Source organism: Bufo bufo, chromosome 6 (assembly GCF_905171765.1).
Source record: "Bufo bufo chromosome 6, aBufBuf1.1, whole genome shotgun sequence".
NCBI classification, from domain to species: domain Eukaryota; kingdom Metazoa; phylum Chordata; class Amphibia; order Anura; family Bufonidae; genus Bufo; species Bufo bufo.
The window spans coordinates 127910123-127932116 of record NC_053394.1 but is presented as its reverse complement, the minus strand read 5'-3'; the positions used below and the strand labels follow the sequence as shown (position 1 = coordinate 127932116).

At 44.7% G+C, this 21994-nt stretch overlaps 1 protein-coding gene across 2 annotated transcripts in view; it reads right to left on the bottom strand.

The window, feature by feature from the left end:
* The window catches only part of COL20A1 (collagen type XX alpha 1 chain), a 141539-nt gene that overhangs the window by 21234 nt on the left and 98311 nt on the right, over positions 1-21994 (bottom strand). For both annotated transcript variants that reach the window (XM_040437853.1, XM_040437854.1), the window contains 6 exons: positions 18912-19054; positions 17487-17596; positions 16965-17123; positions 2047-2124; positions 1357-1443; positions 1188-1241 (listed from right to left, as the gene is read on the bottom strand). In XM_040437853.1, coding sequence (XP_040293787.1) covers positions 1188-1241; positions 1357-1443; positions 2047-2124; positions 16965-17123; positions 17487-17596; positions 18912-19054 — 631 coding nt within the window. The remainder of the gene's footprint in view (positions 1-1187; positions 1242-1356; positions 1444-2046; positions 2125-16964; positions 17124-17486; positions 17597-18911; positions 19055-21994) is intronic.

The following is a 21994-nucleotide window of genomic DNA, read 5'->3' as shown; positions in this document are numbered from 1 at the left end:
ACAATCTACTCCACAGCTTGAAGCGAGGGGATAAATAGTATAATGATAAAAAATTCCTCATTTATAGGTCAGGACATGTAAGAAACTCCAGAAAATATAGCATGGAAGGTGGAGCAGACCAAAAAATTTAAAAATTCCCTTGGTACCCAGGTGTGTTACCATGACAACAATTATACACCATAGGAGGCATTTGAGAAAAAAAACTCAATGTTTCAGAAAAAGGGGCGCAAAGACTGGGATTGATAGCTAAAATGTATACATTATCATCCTACCTCTAGCTGTTTCAGAGTGGCACATTTGGAAATCTGTGACAGCTGGGCACTGACATCTCTATTGCAAGGTCCTGTTAAAGGGGTTGTCCACTAGCATTCATTTTATATATGGCTAACAGTGGGTTAAAAATAAAAAGGAGGCATACTCGACATCATCTATACGATACTGCTCTGGTCCCAACTGCTCTCCACGTGCAAGTCCCAGCTCGATACACTGAAAATTCCAAGAGATGCCTGCTCAGCCAATCAATTGCCATAGGAGTTACCCCCCTCAGCAGGAGCATTTCCGGTGTATCGAGTGGGAGCGGGAAGTGGAAAGCAGTTCAGAACGGTATCATCAGGGGATCGGTGAAGATGAGGATGGTTTATTTTTTATTTTTAACCTAACGTAAACAATATATAAAAGAATAAATGTTGCTGGACAACCCCTTTAAATGGTTGTCTTATCTTGACAACTCCTATTCCCTTGGTGATAGCAGCTGATTACTGGAGATTTCTGAAGATGGACCACTGGGGATCAGCTGATTGCCAGGTCAGAACCCCTGAACCTCCCCAGCTATGGATGGCCAATTATATGTACCGTAGTATTACATGCCAGAGATCTAAATGAATGGCTGTGCATGTGATAAATGCATTGGCTGAAGTGAGGGCAGGTTGTCTGGCTCCTAGAGTGTCCACTTTGTGACAACAGGGGTTCTGGCAATAGGTTATTTCAGTTTTCTATGCAACTTTCTGGGGCGGCAGAAAAAAAGAATTGGCATCTAAAGCATTCCTAGGAGTGGGGGGTGCATGCCAAGCTGCCTTGGGTCCTCCTAATATCATTCATGAATACAATGAATAAAAATGTAATTTAGAAACACTCCTTGTTAATTTTTTTTAATATGCTCCAGAAGAGTGGTGCACAAACTTTCATACCATTGGTCCCTCTTCACCCTGCTCCCCTTTGGATCCTCGAGGACCTGGTGGTCCCTGTAGAAAACAGGTGAGATGACAGTGTATAACCATATCTGCCCATCTCAAACAACAGTATGATATATCAGTGATACAGTATGTCTTATTATTCTACGTCAGGTATGGTTCTTACAGGAAGTCCAGGGGGCCCCGGGGGTCCTTGAACATCTGAGGTGCAGATGCAGGCAGAAGGTGGAGCTGGACAGCTGTCCTTATCCCTCTGAAAGGAGAAAAAGGTCAATAGAGAAGATTTGAGATGGAAAAGGACCTGTCCAAGGTGGGAAATTACCAATCTGAAGGTACTGAGTGAATGGATAAACCTATGATATGACGTGGCCACCATGTTGAATAAAATACATACTTGTCCATAAATATATGGCTAGCATTATGTAATTTGTTACATTTGATAGGCTGTCAAGTCATATGTCATACGATCACTGTTAAAGTGTTTGGAATCTACAACTGTGTGTCACGTCCATTGGAACATGTAACCTAAGGTGTAATGAAATCCTTTGTTGCATACACCTTGCCCCGTGCCTGCAGATCTCCCTGGTAGCTTGTATTTCCCAGTATATCTTACAGTATTTCAACATATTCAGTGCAATAAAAACGTCAATATGCAGATCTCACTTCATATGTTATTTAGGAAACTTGTGGAGACTGAAAATTCCAGGAAGCTGTAAACCCAAGGGGGAATAGTTACAGAACTGCATCAAGGTATTCATAGTTAAATTTTACATTGGGATGAGCTATCAAGCAGCACTGGGTAGGGGATGTAGTGCAGGACAGCAACAGCAAAGTGCACTTATAGACTACTATTCACCTTAGCTGGAACATCACAGCACCTGTCTCCTACTGGAATCTCAGAAGTGCAGAATATGAGGAATGACTGGAGCTCCAGCTAAAAGACAAATACAGAAGGGTTTGATCCAGGGATACTTATGTATGAAAGATGCTTAGGATAGATTCTGAATGCCTGATGGGATTCTTATTAGGCATTTTGTCACTTTCTTCAAGTCTCTATAACAAATAATCAGAGTCAGAGCAATGAAATCATGTACAAAAACAAGGAATACTGATGGCTGGAGAAATTCCAACTCCTACTCTTTAAAAAAAATATTCTCTCAAGCTGCACTGAAGGCTCTGGACTACTCTACCTCTGGCAAACTAACTTTTGACCATGAAATTAATTTGTTAATGCCTATTACATTTGTTCTTTCCGATAAAAACCTTAAAAGGTTTATTCCAGCTTTTTAACACCAGCTGCCTGCTCCAGAAACTGAACATGAACAGGGACTGTAACACCCCAGAGTTGTGTTACTACACTCCTCTACCCGGCTACTATCTCCTAAGAGCCTTTATACTGTCATCTGATGTGATCCTGCTTATGTCCTCCACAAATGTGCATACAAAACCATGTTAAATGCAATTGTTTATGTAATTTGCCTGGTTACCAGTAGGTGGCAGCAACACATTGGCAGGTAATAGTTACAGTTTAGTGTATCGGAGGTGGAATGGATTATTCCAGCTTAGCCCCCTCTGAGGAGAGTAGGCTAGTTCCTCTTCCTGCAGCAAGGGAGGGAAAAAACTGTTAGAACCAGATTTTAGTGAACTCCCTGTATAAGGAAGACAGCAAGGACCTAGTCTCGGCTGAGACTTGGCCATATACCCAGTCTGAGCACCTTCAGCTCAGCTGGATGAGGAAAGCAGAAACTACAGACAACCTCTAGAGTTCCAGGAAAAGAGCATCCCCTGAGAATCCATCTGTGAGATAAGTCCAGAGACCTAGGAGAAGCCAATTCCTCCTCAGCTAATCTGTCCCCACAAAGCAAAAGGTACCAGATAAGTGCAGAAGCTAACCCTGCCACAATTACAGAGCTACCAAGCAGACGTTTTATCCTGCAAGCTCCACATTTAAAGCAGAAGTATTCATTCCTGCCAATGATTGCCAAAACCTGCTGGGACCAAGAAACCAAAGCTGTATACCGCTTGGATGAAAGATATTTCAAGTAAAGAAACGTTTGAACTTCATCTAAATGTCTGGACATCAATTATTCTGCCAAGTTCCTCTACTACTCCAACTATCACTACACTCAAATTTATTGCAAGTGATCCAGGAGCCAGGAGTCCGGCCGTACCCAGGTAGGAGACACCGTGACACAACTCCCACAAAACTATAGAGACAATATAGGCTATTACACCACTCTGGCATTCCATAATATGGGACGTGCGTTATAACACCTTGGAAGGGCCCTGGGATAGTACCCTGCGCACGCTGCAATTGGCATCACAAACAAATTCAGGATATACACTGCTCAAAAAAATAAAGGGAACACTTAAACAACACAATGTAACTCCAAGTCAATCACACTTCTGTGAAAGCAAACTGTCCACTTAGGAAGCAACACTGAGTGACAATCAATTTCACATGCTGTTGTGCAAATGGGATAGACAACAGGTGGAAATTATAGGCAATTAGCAAGACACCCCAAATAAAGGAGTGGTTCTGCAGGTGGTGACCACAGACCACTTCTCAGTTCCTATGCTTCCTGGCTGATGTTTTGGTCACTTTGAATGCTGGCGGTGCTTTCACTCTAGTGGTAGCATGAGACGGAGTCTACAACCCACACAAGTGGCTCAGGTAGTGCAGCTTATCCAGGATGGCACATGAATGCAAGCTGTGGCAAGAAGGTTTGCTGTGTCTGTCAGCGTAGTGTCCAGAGCATGGAGGCGCTACCAGGAGACAGGCCAGTACATCAGGAGACGTGGAGGAGGCCGTAGGAGGGCAACAACCCAGCAGCAGGACCGCTACCTCCGCCTTTGTGCAAGGAGGAACAGGAGGAGCACTGCCAGAGCACTGCAAAATGACTTCCAGCAGGCCACAAATGTGCATGTGTCTGGTCAAACGGTCAGAAACGGACTCCATGAGGGTGATATGAGGGCTCGACGTCCACAGGTGGGGGTTGTGCTTACAGCCCAACACCGTGCAGGAAGTTTGGCATTTGCCAGAGAACACCAAGATTGGCAAATTCGCCACTGGTGCCCTGTGCTCTTCACAGATGAAAGCAGGTTCACACTGAGCACATGTGACAGACGTGACAGAGTCTGGAGACGCCGTGGAGAACGTTCTGCTGCCTGCAACATCCTCCAGCATGACCGGTTTGGCATTGGGTCAGTAATGGTGTGGGGTGGCATTTCTTTGGAGGGCCGCACAGCCCTCCATGTGCTCGCCAGAGGTAGCCTGACTGCCATTAGGTACCGAGATGAGATCCTCAGACCCCTTGTGAGACCATATGCTGGTGCGGTTAGCCCTGGGTTCCTCCTAATGCAAGACAATGCTAGACCTCATGTGGCTGGAGTGTGTCAGCAGTTCCTGCAAGACGAAGACATTGATGCTATGGACTGGCCAGCCCGTTCCCCAGACCTGAATCCAATTGCGCACATCTGGGACATTATGTCTCGCTCTATCCACCGTCACGTTGCACCAGAGACTGTCCAGGAGTTGGCAGATGCTTTAGTCCAAGTCTGGGAGGAGATCCCTCAGGAGACCGTCTGCCACCTCATCAGGAGCATGCACAGGCGTTTTAGGGAGGTCATACAGGCACGTGGAGGCCACACACACTACTGAGCCTCATTTTGACTTGTTTTAAGGACATTACATCAAAGTTGGATCAGCCTGTAGTGTGTTTTTCCACTTTAATTTTGAGTGTGACTCCAAATCCAGACCTCCATGGGTTGAAAAATTTGATTTCCATTTTTTAATTTTTGTGTGATTTTGTTGTCAGCACATTCAACTATATAAAGAACAAAGTATTTCAGAAGAATATTTAATTAATTCAGATCTAGGATGTGTTATTTTTGTATTCCCTTTATTTTTTTGAGCAGTGTATTATCTACCTGACCCGGCCACTGCACTAAAAGTGGCGTCAGCGAACCCGTTCCTGGTCACTGCAGGACTGAAGCACTTAGCTCCCATTAACTTGAATAGAAAGTAGGTGAGAGAGTGATGCAAGTGGACACTCTGGTCTGGTGCGGAAAACTGAGAAAAAATTACATAGTGGTGTTGGAGAGTATTATGAACTCTAATATTCCAGCAATACTTGGAATTAATGCATTGCAAGAGTCAGATGGACTTATAGATCGTGTGTTAGGAGAGGAACAAGTTACATAAGAATCATGCCAATAGACAGCCTTTGTATACGAGTGCTGCTACTCTCATGGTGTGCTAAGTCATCTCAAGATCGACAACTACCAGGTCCTGTAGAAGGTACAGCTAGAGAGGGCAAAGCTTTCTGCTATAGAATTGATTGTGATTAAACTCTAAGGGATGCATCCTGACACTTTCTCTAAAAGTGATACAGACTTTGGGTTGACTGACTCCAAAACACAAGATGCCAACTAGGGCTACCAGGCCCATTCATAAGTGCTACCATGACATTCCTCCAGAATTCGGCATACAGGCTAAGACACTGCTGAAACAAATTTTGGACAGCCACATCATAGAAGATTGAAAGTCTGCAGTTTTGTGTGGCACTTGAATGCATGCACAGAGCATGATGTCTACCTGCTGCCCCAAACAAAGGACAGCCGGTGGTACCGCTGGGCCATGCTAAGTACAGTTGTGTTCAAAATTATTCAACCCCCACTGAAATTGAGTGTTTTGGCCAGTTTGACATTGATTTTGATCATTTCAGTCATCTTGTTTACAATTAAATCAAAGAGGCACTTTTAAGTCAGACAAATATAACATAACATTTATAATGAAATAACCACAAATGTATTTTCTGTGCTCACATCATTATCAGTTTTATTCAACCCCCAAGTGACATTCAATCTTAGTACTTAGTACAACATCCTTTTCCAGTTATAACAGCTTTTAAACGTGAAGCATAGCTTGACACAAGTTTCTTGCAGCGATCTACGGGTATCTTCGCCCATTCTTCATGGGCAAAAGCCTCCAGTTCAGTCACATTCTTAGGCTTGCGCGCTGCAACTGCTTTCTTTAAGTCCCACCAGAGGTTCTCAATCGGATTTAAGTCTGGTGACTGCGATGGCCACTTCAAAATGTTCCAGCCTTTAATCTGCAACCATGCTCTAGTGGACTTGGAGGTATGCTTGGGATTATTATCCTGTTGAAAGGTCCAACGTCTCCCAAGCCTCAGGTTTGTGACGGACTGCATCACATTTTCATCCAATATCTCCTGGTACTGAAGAAAATTCATGGTACCTTGCACACGCTGAAGCTTCCCTGTACCTGTAGAAGCAAAACAGCCCCAAAGCATGATTGACCCCCCTCCATGCTTCACAGTAGGCAAGGTGTTCTTTTCTTTATAGGCCTTGTTCTTCCTCCTCCAAACATAGCGTTGATCCATGGGCCCAAACAGTTCTAATTTTGTTTCATCAGTCCACAGAAGACTATCCCAAAACTTTTGTGGTTTGTCCACATGACTTTTGGCATACTGCAGTCGACTCTTCTTATTCTTTGGAGACAGCAAGGGGGTGCGCCTGGGAGTTTTGGCATGGAGGCCTTCATTACGCAGTGTGCGCCTTATTGTCTGAGCTGAAACTTCAGTACCCACATCTGACAAATCTTCAGTTCGTCAGCAGTCACACGGGGACTTTTCTCCACTTTGCGCTTCAGGTAGCGCACAGCAGTCGAAGTCAGCATCTTCTTTCTGCCACGACCAGGTAGCGTTTCAACAGTGCCCTTTGCCTTGAATTTGCAAATGATGCTTCCTATGGTGTCTCTTGGTATGTTTAACATCTTTGCAATCTTCTTATAGCCATTGCCCTTCCTGTGAAGAGAAATCACCTCTTCTCTTGTCTTCTTGGACCATTCTCTTGACTTCACCATGTTTGTAAACACACCAGTAAATGTCTAGAAGGACCTGAGTATCACAGTCCTTTTAAATCTGCCTAATTGGTGCTTATTATGCTTGATTGCTGCTCCTTGACATCCACAGGTGTTTTCAATACCTGATCGAAAACACTTGAATGAACCTCTGTTCTTAAGAGTGGTAGTCTTTAAGGGGTTGAATAATTGTGTCAATGAAGAAATCACAAAAAAAAAACATTTAATACTGTATTACAAAAACAATTGATGTCATTTTAGTTGCATTTGGTTCTTTAAAAAGTCCTTGTAAGATTTCATTCTGAACACAATTACAAATGTACACTAAATTCCCTAAAACCCTTTACAGCATTGGGGGTTGAATAATTTTGAACACAACTGCACTTTGCTACTTTGGACATAGCCAGTGAATACTGACAGGTGCCTGTTTCTGAGAAAGACTATCACCATCACACCAATGGGGCTGGTTTCCAACACCCTGGCAATGCAGCTCTATCTTGCGAAGCTGAATTTTGAATGCCTTCTAATTTACCTAGATGGCATAAATATGTTCTCAACTAATATGACTAAACTCCTAGAGAGATTGGAGTTGGTGTTGATCTGGCTGGAGAGCACATTCTGAAGCTGGAACTCAACAAATGTCATCTATACTAGGTACGGAACTGATTGGACCATAGCAACAGGCACACAGACGCCCAATCCCGGAACTAAGTGGAAACAGTGACTGGTCCCACTTATGTAGAGTTAGAGTAGATATAGGCCCTAACTTCATGTTGATTAAGGAAAAGGAAGTGTAGGCGAATGATAGCTTGGGGAATGCCCCTATTCTGAGGGCAGAGACCTCAGAAGCTCCATGGGTGGAGTGAAGCAAAGAAGAGTGGAGAAGCAAGCAATGGCATAGTGCAGAAACAGAGAGAAACTGACACCCTTTGGATAGGGACCGCTCCAAAGATGACGCTCCATGCTGGTGTGCAAATTGTGGTACCAGGGTGGTTCAGAATATACTCATGAAGGGACACTTTGGACCTGCAAAAATGTTTAGCTGGCTACAGCAGTTTTATTACTTCCCACAACTAGAGTAATAAGCAACAGCCAGACCCCCCCCCAAAGCAATAATTTTTTAGCCATATATGGGGGCTATGGTGGTGCTACTGCCATAGGGGGCATCCGTTAGCTCAGCAGATCCCCCCTAGCAGTCAGAGCCTGGTCTCGGGAGGGGCACTTCCAGATTATTTTCTGTCCGCCTCCACAAAACAATGGTGCTTATAGAACAGACTACACAGTGTAGCGGTATACTGTACATTGTGTGGCACAGTGTAGATGTATACTGTACATTGTGTGGCACAGTGTAGAGGTATACTGTATATTGTGTGGCACAGTGTAGGCTATATGTGTATAACAAACATATTTCACATGAAAACTTACAATTACTTGGCTTGGCCCTTGGGATCTCGGACACCACTTCAACACTTGGCCGGGGTCTCGGTGGAGCTGATGTTGTGTTTTATCCTAATGAGAAAGATTTCATAATAAGGATTTGGAGAAGAGGCAGAGGGATAGCAGAGCAGGGAGAGGCTGGTGCTGCTACTAGGGGGTCATACCATGGGGGAGTAATAAAGCCCACCATAATACCCCCCAGTAGAAATAATTATCCTTATAATGTGACAGTGCAAAAAATACCCCCTTGTAATGCCCCCAGTTGAGCTAATGTCCCCATAGTGCCCCCATAATGTCCCAGTATAAAATACCCCTATATAGTGCCCCCAGTAAATTCCCCCATAGTGCTCCTCTCCCCCCTTCCTGCTAGTGCCCCCCATAATGTACCAGTATAAAATGCCCCATATACATAATGCCCCAGTAGATGCCCTCAGTGTCCGGCCTCTGATAGGCTGCCGGCCTAGTGTCCCCCATAATGCCCCCCAATAATGTGCCAGTATGTGTCCCCATAGATGCCCCCCCATGTGCCAGTATCAAGTACCTCTCTCCTCCCCCCCCCACATGTCCCAGTATCATAGTGCCATCTCCCCCCCCAATGTGCCAGTATCAAGTGCCTCTCTCCTTCCCACCCCCCATGTGCCAGTATCATAGTGCCAAACCCCCCCATGTGCCAGTATCAAGTGCCTCTCCCCCCCTCTATGTCCCAGTATCATAGTGCCATCTCCCCCCCAAAAAAGTGCCAGTATAAAGTGCCTCTCTCCTTCCCACCCCCATGTGCCAGTATCATAGTGCCAAACTCACCCATGTGCCAGTATCAAGTGCCAACCCCCCCCCCCAAGTGCCAGTATCAAGTGCCTCTCTCCTCCCCCCCATGTCCCAGTATCAGTGCCATCTCCCCCCCCCAAAAAAAAGTGCCAGTATCAAGAGCCTCTCTCCCCCCCATGTCCCAGTATCATAGTGCCATCTCGCCCCCCCCCAAAAAAAAGTGCCAGTAACAAGTGCCTCTCTCCTCCCCCCCTACCATGTGCCAGTATCATAGTGCCACCCCCCCATGTGCCAGTATCAGGTGCCAACCCCCCTCCCCCCCATGTGCCAGTATCAGGTGCCAACCCCCCTCCCCCCCACATTTGCCAGTATCAGGTGCCTCCCCATGTGCCAGTATCATAGTGGCAACCCCCCCCCCCCATGTGCCAGTATCAAGTGCCTCCCGCTCCCTCCATGGCAGTAACAGTCGGGTATTAATTTTAAAAAAAACGTATACTTACCTCCATATTAGCGATGCGATGCAGCCTCTTCCTGTGTCCCGCCCTGTATGTCCATATATGGAGTCAGTGCTTGTGTATTTCAGAAAAGTTTCTGCTGGGATTCGAACCCACGATCTTCTGTATCAGATGGAAAGCACTTACCCACACAGCCATAAGAGCTGCATTGCCACTACAACTGAAAAAATATGAGACTTCTACTGTTATAGCTGGCTAAGTGTACATCTATACACATGACAGCTGCCCTAACACACCCAGCACTGCTATATCTCTTTATGACAGCTGTCCCAGCACACTCAGCTCTGCTATATCTCTATATATGATAGCTGCCCCAGCACACCTAGCTCTGCTACATCTAATACACATGACAGCTGCACCAGCACACTCAGCTCTACTATATCTTTATATATGACAGCTGCCCCAGCACACCCAGCTCTGCTACATCTATATATCTCTAAGTATTGCTATACAGTAGATAGATATATAGAGATATAGCAGAGCTGAGTGTGCTGGGGCAGCTGTCATGTGTATAGATGTAGCAGAGCTAGGTGTGTTTGGGCAGCTGTCATGCGTATAGATGTAGGAGAGCTGGGTTTTCTGGGGCAGCTGTCATATATAGAGATATAGCAGTGCTGAGTGTGCTGGAGCAGCTGTCATGTATATAGATGTAGCAGAGCTGGGTGTGTTTGGGCAACTGTCATGTGTATAGATGTAGCAGAGCTGGGTTTGCTGGGGCAGCTGTCATATATAGTAGAGCTGAGTGTGCTGGTGCAGCTGTCATGTGTATTAGATGTAGCAGAGCTGGGTGTGTTTGGGCAGCTGTCATGTGTATAGATGTAGCAGAGCTGGGTTTGCTGGGGCAGCTGTCATATATAGAGATATAGCAGAGCTGAGTGTGCTGGGACAGCTGTCATATAGAGATATAGCAGTGCTGGGTGTGTTAGGGCAGCTGAGCTGTCATGTGTATAGATGTACACTTAGCCAGCTATAACAGTAGAATCTCATATTCTTTCAGTCAGTGGCAATGCAGCTCTTATGGCTGTGTGGGTAAGTGCTTTGCCTCTAATACAGAAGGTTGTGGGTTCGAATCCTAGACTCCTAAGGACGGCAATACAAATGACTATGCCTGGGATTCGTAAATGCCGGCCCTGCTGGTGTCACCCCATCACTGGTGTCACCCGGTGCGGCCCGCAACGCCACTGATGTGCACTACTCTCTACCACCTCCCAAGAAATTTGGGTGTCTGTGCCAGCTGTATTAGATGAGAAGGATGTGCACTACCCCCTACCACCCCTAGAAAAACAGCACTTATGAGCGCCTGATCCAGGCCCTATTACAGCTCTTCAAAGATCGGAAGGAGAGATGGTAAGACTACACTGCTGACATGGTATGAGTGTACAACAAAACACTGTCACGGGTTATGCCACTTTGCTGCTGACGAGGATGGATGGTGCCCTCTCAACATGCCAGCCTGCAGTGAGAGTGAAGAGTGGACACCTCAGAAGTGGACTGAGGGGCATCTAAGAAAATTACAGGAGATGCATGGTTGAGTGGTTCAGAGACTATGCCCCCTTACTCTTACTATCAAAAATTGAAAGAATTACCCCTACAGGTAGGAGAAGAAGCAATTGCCAACAGGGCCAGGAATCTGCATCGGAGGCGGGAACCTACCCATTAAGTGCTTCTGTAGCCCAATGCTCAAATACCATTTTTTTTAGGTGAAAACCTAAAAGGTAGCCGAGGGCCTATATAGAGAGTATACAAAAATACTGTATATTGAGACCTTCCACATTTGTGAGTTGGACACCAGAATTCACTGCAGCGCAGATAACACTGGTGGATGAAGACTGATGGGAAACTCCTTGTCATTACACAGCCTGGTACTGGCAGCACTGACTGGACAATATTAAACTATGCCAGAACCCCCTTCCCACCAGTGGTAATGCCCAGTTTTCAATTTATTCATACATGTCTAGGAGGAATAAAGGAGAAACAACACAAAGCAGAGTTGTAATAAAAGATGCTCCAGACTTGTTATTTCACGGGGAATACAGAAATATCAAGAGAAGTGGCAAGTCCACTTTAAGGAGTACCACCTTGACCTCCTTTAGATAGTAAGCTCCAGTGAAAAGGGTTCTCTCTTGACCTTTACAATATTTTGCCAGTACCCATTTGATCTCCAGAGGTGCTGTTTATGCTATGTGAGAGGCTGTGAATGTTCAGGCATTTTCAGCCATTGTGGACTATAGAGGGCTATCTTTGGTCAGTCACCAATGCATAGATAAAGACTCTCCCTTGCTCTCATCTACTACCCATATCCCTCTATCAGTTCTCTCGACGTGAGGAACCTTTCCCTGTCTACCTAAATGGATTTAAAAGAGAAAGACATACCTACTTGAAGACCCCATGACAACCCACATATTCAGAACAGGGAAGTTGCAAATTGTTCTTGATTTTATGTTATTTAATCTGTTCATGCTTGGTATTATGCTTTGTATGTATTCCCAAAAGCTGTCTGTAGGTGGCACTGTTTAGGTAATTATTCCCATTAGCTTTCCCCTATGAGGGATGAGCTTTCTAGTCAGGACTGCATTAGCCACTTCAGTTTAGCTCTGCCTACCCTTCAGGACAGATGCTAGTTCAGCTCCAGGAGAAACATCATTCCTGTTGAGAGAACAATCCCCGAAGGAAAGCTGGAGAAGACATTCAAAGACTGTCCTGGATCACAAGGCTGTGCAGGTTAGCAAGGTATTTTCTGTTTACGGCTGATATAGACTTTGCTGCTTGTGAAAGGAATAAAAGTTAATGGCACCTTTTACACTCTAATCAAATTAGAGGGATGTGAGAGGTCAGATCTGAGGTATGTCTGCACTCTGGATTACCTGGAGTAATTACGTTAATCAGAAAGGATAATCCTAAAACATAACATTTATTGAATATGCCAATAAAATCCTAAATCTAATGTGCGAAGACGAACATTGGGATACACAGATAGCAACCACTGGTCAGTTATACCAATGGTAATCCCAAAACATAAATACAGTAATTTTAAAGTGCACGGCGGCACTGAGTAACCAGCGTGTCCTACCGGTACCCAGGGACGGTCGTCAGATGCTATACCACACGATGGATTGATAGTAGTTCATCCTATATGGATATCCGGATAAAACATCAGGGAAATACCAAATGGCTGGCAGTCAAACACATGTGAGCAGGGTCCCTAAACGGTCCCTATAACTGTCTAGCCAGTCGTCCCTATTACTAAAGGTGTGGTAGCAGCCTGACCACAGGGCACTCGTCCTTATAAGGACGACCCCGTCCGGAACCTGTCCCTAAATCTAAATGCTATATGTCCCTAGAAATGCATGGGCATATTCCCTACACGCATGTTTCACTGCCAGGACATGGGGCAGTTCATCAGGGGAGATGAAAAAAGAATCAAGCAGATCGATCCCTAGATGAGATGATCAAACCTGCAGACCAGAAATGACACGGTCAGTCAGCTGGTCTTGAGGTACACCAAGATGATCGGGTCCTCCGTGGGCTACCTCATAGATGAGAGGTGAAGGAATAATGCAGTGTACAGGTAAATATCACTGCACATGGGACGCCAACTAACCTGGTGTTCCCTCCTCATTTAAATACATGCCTGGTTCCCGCTGCTGCCATCTGTACAATGGACGGCCAATGAACGCACCTGCCCGCCCGCACGTAAGCGCAGCGCATGCGTACATCACAGTATCGAGACGAGGCCTGGAGCGCAGAAAAAGTGCCTTATAGACGTAGCACCTCTGCGCATGCGCGATCTCGTTCTAGATATCGCGAGATCGCGGAGGCTATTAGAAACAGCCAAGACAATCTGAAGCAACAATAATATCGATTGCTTCACAATATTCGATGGTGTAGAAACGATCGGACATTCGAAAATACACCCGAATATTTTGAACCACAATCGGTTCCCATTGAAGATATTCGAGGCTATTCATCCGATATTGGATAAAATCGACTCATGTACAATGATACAAATAAGGAGACAGGTCTGAATAAGTAATTACCAGAGATAAATTAATATCTAAGGAGAGGTCTAAATAGTGTTAGTAACGGCCAATAAGCATAATAGATCATATGAAGAATGGTTCTTCATACGATCAATTATGCTTATTGGCCGTTACTAACACTATTTAGATTAGATATTAATTTATCTCTGGTAATGTTATGTTTTAGGGTTATCCTTTCTGATTAACACCTTTTACACTCTGTTAACGGTTTGGCCGATCTTTTGTAGGATTTGCACCCCGATGTGGGACTACAATACTTATTTTTGATCATCTTGGGAAGGTTTCAAAGTGTTTAGAAGGAGCTCAGAGACTACTACTCCAATTACCATCATTGTTGCTGTTTGTCTATATACAGAATAGCTATTGGGAAGAGACCACACTGTAACTTACCTTGGAACTGTGCCTTGATATCATTGGATGTACTACAACTCCCATTCTGCACTTTGGTAAAGAGAGATTTACCAGCAACTGGCTGGTTAAGCACCTACATCTCCAGCCTTGCATCCGCATCAAACCCACAACATCAATGGCACCCCAACCACCATCCAGCAGGCGACGCAACCTCCTGATGTGCCCCGAGGGAAGAAGGGGCTGACCCTCATATCACTGCCCTGACCCTAGGGGGTATCGATATGAGGAATATCACTGTGAATAATTATTGCCGCCAGAGCCACTACCACTCCCATCCTCTGCTCTGCTCTTCCTATCCTTGCAGAGCAAACATCTTTGGAGCTAAAAATGCAAATTAGGAATGCAATTTATTTCAATGGAGGTCAGAGCCTATTTAAGGCACAAAGTTGTGTAACCAGTAGCTGCATATTTTTACACGTTACAATGGTACCTAAGGATAGATGCTACCCGCAGCTCCAACAGTTAATAATTAAATGAACATGTTGATTTAGCGAGGCTTTCTTCTCATTTTGTCCCCTATCAGCGGTCTCTTCTTCACTGACCCATGCCGCTATAAATAGCCAGATGATATCGCCTCTATTTAAACGCCCTCTGGAGAGCTAAACTCTTTCTTCTCCATTCCCTGAGACGCGGGAACCATTCTGAGCCTGAATCTCTTCCAAATGAGACCCATTGATCACTAAAAATTTAAAATGTCTTAGGTTAAATAAATCTAGATGACGGACGAAAATAAGGCATTCTGTGCCGAGGCTGATATGCCGGGAGGCTGCACCGACACAAGGATGACATTGCATTAGAAAGAACAATGAATGACTTACTGATGCCGAGTTTGGACACTATTAAGAAATAGAAACAGGTTAACCATTCCTGTGCTGCAAGAGGTCTAAAATAATCTACCATAGTAACGGTAATACAAAAATATGATAGATGTATAGGGGCACACTCAAATGGGGGCACTATATCCACCAGGTGGATGTAATTTATTTAAAACATACACAGATAAAATACTATAGAATAAGGTTTTAAATAAATTACATCCACCTGGTGGATATAGTACCCCCATTTGAGTGTGCCCCTATACATCTATCACGTCTTATTTGGGCCTGAGGGTAATACAAAAATATGCAACAACTCACTAGTTGGTACAACATGGGCATCTCCTAGCACAGAATTATATATGTACACCTGGTATTAGGCTAGGGCTATACAATTACTTGTAGAAGCATGACAGAAAATCACAACCTCACATTACCACATTGCACCTAATGATAGTGAATAGAGTTGAGCGAACCTGACGTTTGGCAGGTTCGAGTTCGGGGTTTAAAGGGCTTCTGTCACCCCACTAAACAGTTTTTTTTTTTTTTGGTTACTTATAATGCCTATAATACGATTTATGCATACATACTGTAATTAATCATTTTCGTTCAGCAGATTCTGTTAAAAACTTACTTTTAAAATATGCAATTACCTTGCTACCAGTAAGTAGGGCGGCTACTTGCTGGTAGCAGCCGCATCCTCCTATCCTAAAGACGCCCCCTCCGCATGTTGATTGACAGGGCCAGCGAACGGGATCTTTCTCTGGCTGGCCCTGTCTGCTATCAAGATCTCGTGCCTGCACCGTAACGGTATTCAGTCGGCGCAGGCGCACTGAGAGGCGGACGCTCGCTCGGCCGCTCCATCCTCAATGCGCCTGCGCCGATGACGTCACATCTACACCCGGCGCTCGCGCATTGAGGAAGGAGCGACCGAGCGAGCGTCCTCCTCTCAGTGCGCCAGCGCCGACTGAAGACAGGCACGGCGCAGGCGCCAGATTTTGAATGCAAACAGGCCCAGCAGAGAAAGATCCCGTTCGCTGGCCCTGTCAATCAGCATGCGGAGGGGGCGTCATTAGGATAGGAGGATGCGGCTGCTACCAGCAAGTAGCCGCCCTACTTGCTGATAGCAAGGTAATTTGCATATTTTTAAAGTAAGTTTTTAACAGAATCTGCTGAACGAAAATGATTAATTACAGTATGTATGCATAAATCGCATTATAGGCATTATAAGTAACCAAAAAAAAATAAAAAAAATGTTTAGTGGGGTGACAGAAGCCCTTTAAGTGAATTACGTAATGAATGCCATTCTCACGGAATCCATAACATAATTCAATGCCGGCATGCCAAACGGAATGCCTTTAGAGGCATTCCGTTTTGCATGCGGTCATAATACAAGTGTATGGCCAGAAAAACATAATCCTCTATTATGCGGCAAGCTGGCATTGAATTATGTGATGGATTCCGTGAGAACCCGAACTCGAACCTGCCAAAAGGCAGGTTTGCTCAACTCATAGTGAATGTGGTCAAGTTGCGACCCACAAGTTGCAACCCAACAGTTGGCAGAAATCCAGTCCTGTTGGATGTCTATATTACAACATTACCAATCATTAAATGTGACTGACAGTACATCTCCGAGCTTAGTGGTGCACAGCCACTAGTCGCCTTCCTAGGCCTAGCCTAAGTTATACATCTTTTTGTATACAGTGTTATGAACAATGCTGGCATAACCTGGGCAATGTGAGACGACTAAGACTTTTTGCCATGATCATTTCTGGAAATTGTGTTATTTCGGCCTACACATGATAATCACTGACGTAAAGTCAAAAGGCAACATAGTGCAATAGAGATCATGAAGGAATAAAGTGAAAACAGAGGTGGCTTGGCAATCTTGTTCCAGGTATACTTACTGCTGAGGAACCACTCCTTGGACCTCGAGTTCTTGTTAGTTTGCCCAACATCTCAAACCCTAAGGTGGTCAACTTCCCCATAGTTTTGACTGTCTTTTCTGCCACCTTCTGACAATCCACATGGAGCTTGACATTCCCTCTGTTAATAGCTAATTGTACCTGAACCAAGAGATCAAATAAATTAAAAGGGAATTCCATCTTTACAGTTCGAACCCATGTTGACCCCCAAAAAGAAGGAGAACAATCAAAATCTACAACACTGGTTAGATTTTTGAGAAATGTCACCGATTTCAATAAGTACCATTACGATAATCATTCTATAATGCAGTGTCAAAGATCTTGCAACATGGAAACTTCTTACCGGATTTCATGCTCTTTGCCTCTTTCCAGGGTCCTATAGCACCTCATGCTAGAAATTCATGGACCTTCATCATGCCCAGATCATTTGTTATGCCCTAGTGTGGTCCACCACATGACTAGTGGCGCACGGACAAGTATTAAGGTATATACTTAATATTTTACCTTATGGAAACTTCCATAGAAGATCTTCTTTATGTCTTCTTGATCAAAGGTCACCTCATGCAATTTACCCTCATTGTCAGGGTGGAAATATGTCAGAGACTGCTTAGTTGCTGTTAATGAAACATAGGAAGACATGAAAGTCATACATAGACCACATTTGTGAATTTAGGAGCAACTATCTAATTTGGCTACCAAAGTTGTTGAAAGCTGGTCTTGAGTCATGTTGACCAGTTTGATCCAGGTTGTAATGTTGTGTTGTAATAGTGATTAATAGACAGAAGAAACTTAGGCACTCCTTGATATTTGTTTGAAGTACTGTGCTTATTTGGTTTTCATATTCAAAGCAACTTTAATGTGTACATGTGACTTTTTGGTCCTAATTGGACCTTTTTCAAACATGGCCAGGCAATAGAACATACAGAAAAAACTTCCTGGTGGGCCGATGCCCTCCTCTCTGCCACTGGCCAGTTACATAATGAGACCTCAGGGGTAATTAAAGGGGTTATCCAACCCCTATAATGCCCCCCAAAATGCCTAGGCCCCTTACACAGGATATACTTACCTTGCTCCCTGGGACCCGCGTCGCTGCTGATGCCCACACGGCCGGCACTGCATCTCCCAGGGGAAGAGAGGGCAGTCAATAGCAGGCCGCGACAGGGACGAGCCTCACCCAAGATGCTAGGGAGGCTCATTCCCATCGTGGCCTGCTATTGCCTGGCCTCCCCCCCACCCTTCGCCAGATGTTTTGATCCACGCATTTGAGAGATGCGGCGGCTGTACGGGCATCAGGAGCGACGCGGGCGCCGGGAACAAGATAAGTATAACCTGTGTGAGGGGGCCGGGGGGCTTTATAGGGATTGGATAACCCCTTTAACGCTGGGAGAATCAGGTACTCATGTACTCGGCCAGCGATGATACAAGCCCCTCTGAATTCAACTGCTCTGGCCCACAACTCACCTCTTAAGCCCCCTGCTCCGTATCTTAAACAGAGAACAGAAAATAGCAGCTATTGGTGGCCACCACAGAGGGACCGCTTTTCGGGCACTATATTGTGCTGCTCTGTGGTATACAGTTCTGATGGGACGGTATTTCACACTATGGTATTGCTGACCCCACCTATTTGTGCTGCCCCGCCTTCTGTCAATACAACAAGGGGCCAATTTTAAGATTTTTTCCGGGGCCACTTAACCAGTCTGCCCTCGTTGGCAACACCCCACAGCCTGGTGTTTCCCAACAACCTATGACAGCTCAGGGCTCTTGAAAGAAACTGAATTGCAATAGCAGACAACCAATGGACAGATGTAGTGCTCTTTTTCTTATACTGGACAACCCCTTTAACCGAATAAAATCTGTATATCCCAGCCCCTTGCAAATTCTAACCCTAGATTTAAGATCTCAAATACTTTTATATTTGGAACACCTTACGGTCCAAGATAATCCCCAAGACAGGCTGAAAATCTTCATCTGTTATCTGCCACACAGCAAAGGGTTCCTGGGCCGCATTTGGTGGCAAGCGAAGAAGGAAGCTCAGGCTGTGTTCTGGGGGAAGTCCATTGGGATGTACTTCTCTAAGAAGAGAAAGCAAAGATTCATGGTTGACTGGTCAAATCACCAGTAAATTATCGTCAATCAACACATGTTAATTTACTAGAGATGACGACAGTCTAACAGGCGAATAGCAAGATTTTCCACTCACCAACAGCAAATAGACATTTTTACAAAGGTGAAGCAATAAAACACATCTACTAGAAATTTGCTGAACATTTCATGATGAGAAAAGCTAGGAAAATGGGCACATATCTGCTTCAGGGGCTCCATCACAGATCCCATAAAAAAAAAAGACAGAACAAAAAGTAAAGCAAGCTATGTATTTATCTCCTGTAAAATGATGGACACCATGATGGATCCAGCACTGCTGATATTTTCATTCTGCTATTCCTATAATGGAAAAGAAAAACGGAAAGTACAGAAGTGAACCTAGCCAAACATGAATTTGTGTGAAGCTGGACGGCCTATTTAAAAAGTCGTGAAATTGTTTAAAATGTAGAATTTATATATTTTTTTTAATTAACAGGATAGAACACGCTCCGCTGTGGCAATTGGCAATTAATGAATTTGGAAACCCCTTTAAAATCCAGCCGTAGCTCTATGACCACTTTTGTACATACATTATATCTGCATGCAGTAAATAGTAGTCAACGGCAATAAAAGTGGTTGCTAGGCGACTAATGCATCACAGCCTGCAGAATACATTACTGATGGTGGCAGAAAGAGAAACATATATGATGCTAATGTGTGTTTGGTACTGTAGTGAAGATACACCTCATTCTGCTTATGGTGACTTTTCAGAATACGCTATCATGTGTGTGCATTATATAACTTGTATTCTTCACTGAACTAGTGAAGACCAGCTGCTTTGATGTCTCCCATACACAGCACTCAGAGAAGAAATAATCCTGCACTGCTATCCCATGGTAGTACACCATCAGAAGCAGCAGCAGGGGGAGCATTATACTGCAGTAATGAGCAGGGTAGCTGTAAATCCAGCACTGGGTGAGGTAGAAAACTTAGAGAAGCTGCAGCAACATCTGCATCTCTGTGAATCTCTCTGTCTTCCTCCAGCAGCTCCATCCTTCTCCCTCCCCCTGTCCATAGATTTCTGTGGCCAGCAGCTATAGCCACATTCTTCAGTGAGCTGCTAACTTGTCTTCCCTGAATTGAGAGTGAATGAGTAGCTCGTGAGGCAGCGTGGGGAGAAGATGTGGCTCATCAGTGGAGAAAGAAGCAATTTTCACTAATAAAATATATTACAAAAGTTTCTTCACTGGTACTATTGATGCATGAGAAAATGGGTTACTTTTTAAAGAGGTTCGAAACACATGGCTGCTTTTTCCCAGAAACAGTGCCACACCTGTCCATGGGTGGTATGTGGTATTGCAGCTCAGTCCTATTCACTGCAATGGAGCAAAGCAGAAATACCAGATATATGGACAGGTGTGTGGCACTGTTCCTGGGAGAAAACAGCAATGTTTGTGTAATCCTGAATAACCACCTCTGAACCCGGACATATCCCCTTCTTCCCCCACTCTGCCCCTCTGACATGAGCATCATGCTCCGCTGCTCTCTCTTGCCCTGTGCTGAATCGTGCAGGGCAAGGGCACCGGGTCTCCATGGGTAAGCTAGGCGGAGGCTGTAAAACGGCTAATGGAACACTGTTAGGCGGAAGCCTCTGCTTAGCAATGCAAAACATATAAACAAAACAGCCCTTGCTCTGTGCAATACCACGCAAGGCAAGGGAGAGCATCAGAGCATGAAATGCTCACGTCAGAGGGGCTGAGTGGGGGAAGAAGGGGATATGACCAGATTCAGCTCTGAACCCAGACAACCCTTTTAAAACGGTGTAATGCAGAGATGTAACCTGACGTTTTTGGGCCCCAGTGCAAAATTTGTAACAGCCCTCCCCACCTACTATGGTAATGTAGTAGAGAAGACTTTGGACCCTAGTGGCGTATCAATCATAGAGGCAGACCACACAACTGCTATGGGGCCTTGGGGGAGGGGGGCCCAATGCTGAAATTCTTCTGTTCGTGACACAGATTCATAGCATTTTCTGGCAGCTACCACTAGGGGAAGCTCAGTGCAAAGAAATTATTTAAACTTCCTGATATCTATGGTTACTGTATGCATTGTGCTCCCCCTGGTGGTGGTTGCAGACAGACCATTTTACAATATACTATGTGCAGGGAAGCAGGAGTTTTATCAGTGTATTTATGCCAGTTGTCCGGCGTAGATACATTGAGAAAAATGGTGTTCAGAATGAGCGCCACATTTATGAAATATCTGTTACACTTTTTTCTGACCCAAATTATTTTTTATTATTATTATAAAATGTGTTCCACTTAAATAAAAAGTAAAAAAAATAATATAGTAAATGCATCAGAAATCTGGGGAGTCAAACTGCTTTCTGCGTGTTTGATGCACGTGCAAGTTTTCTATGGGGCTCTATGAGATCTGAGGCCACGTCAGGTATAAGGTCCCCACTGTAACTGCTACCTCTGCCCCCGACCCGCTACCTCACTCGGGTGTAATGGACTGAATTTGCTTGAAACCAATCAAAGCCATGTTTCCCTTTGTGGTAGAATAATATAAACTGAAAAATGAATAATTCCAATGTCATTCTCTGCAGCAAAGACATTCATCAACTGAGCTCTCGCCCCCCGCAGATGTGTGGCGCCCACTGCAGGCCAGGAGCAGAGCGCACAGTGGCTGTAATGTTGTCAGCAATCATTGATCAACCAGGTTGCATGAGGTTTCTATTGCCAAAGGGAAGCAAATCAAAATACTAGATTATCCTCAAAGCAGGAGGTGATGACAATCTGCAAGCCGCATTCACAGATAACGGAAATAGTTTGAGATTTCCAGATGTATATGGAAACCCAATGTGTGACCTGTGATAGGGGAATGGCAGCAGCCAGACCATGGATTGCGCCATAGTTCAGTTATCGCAC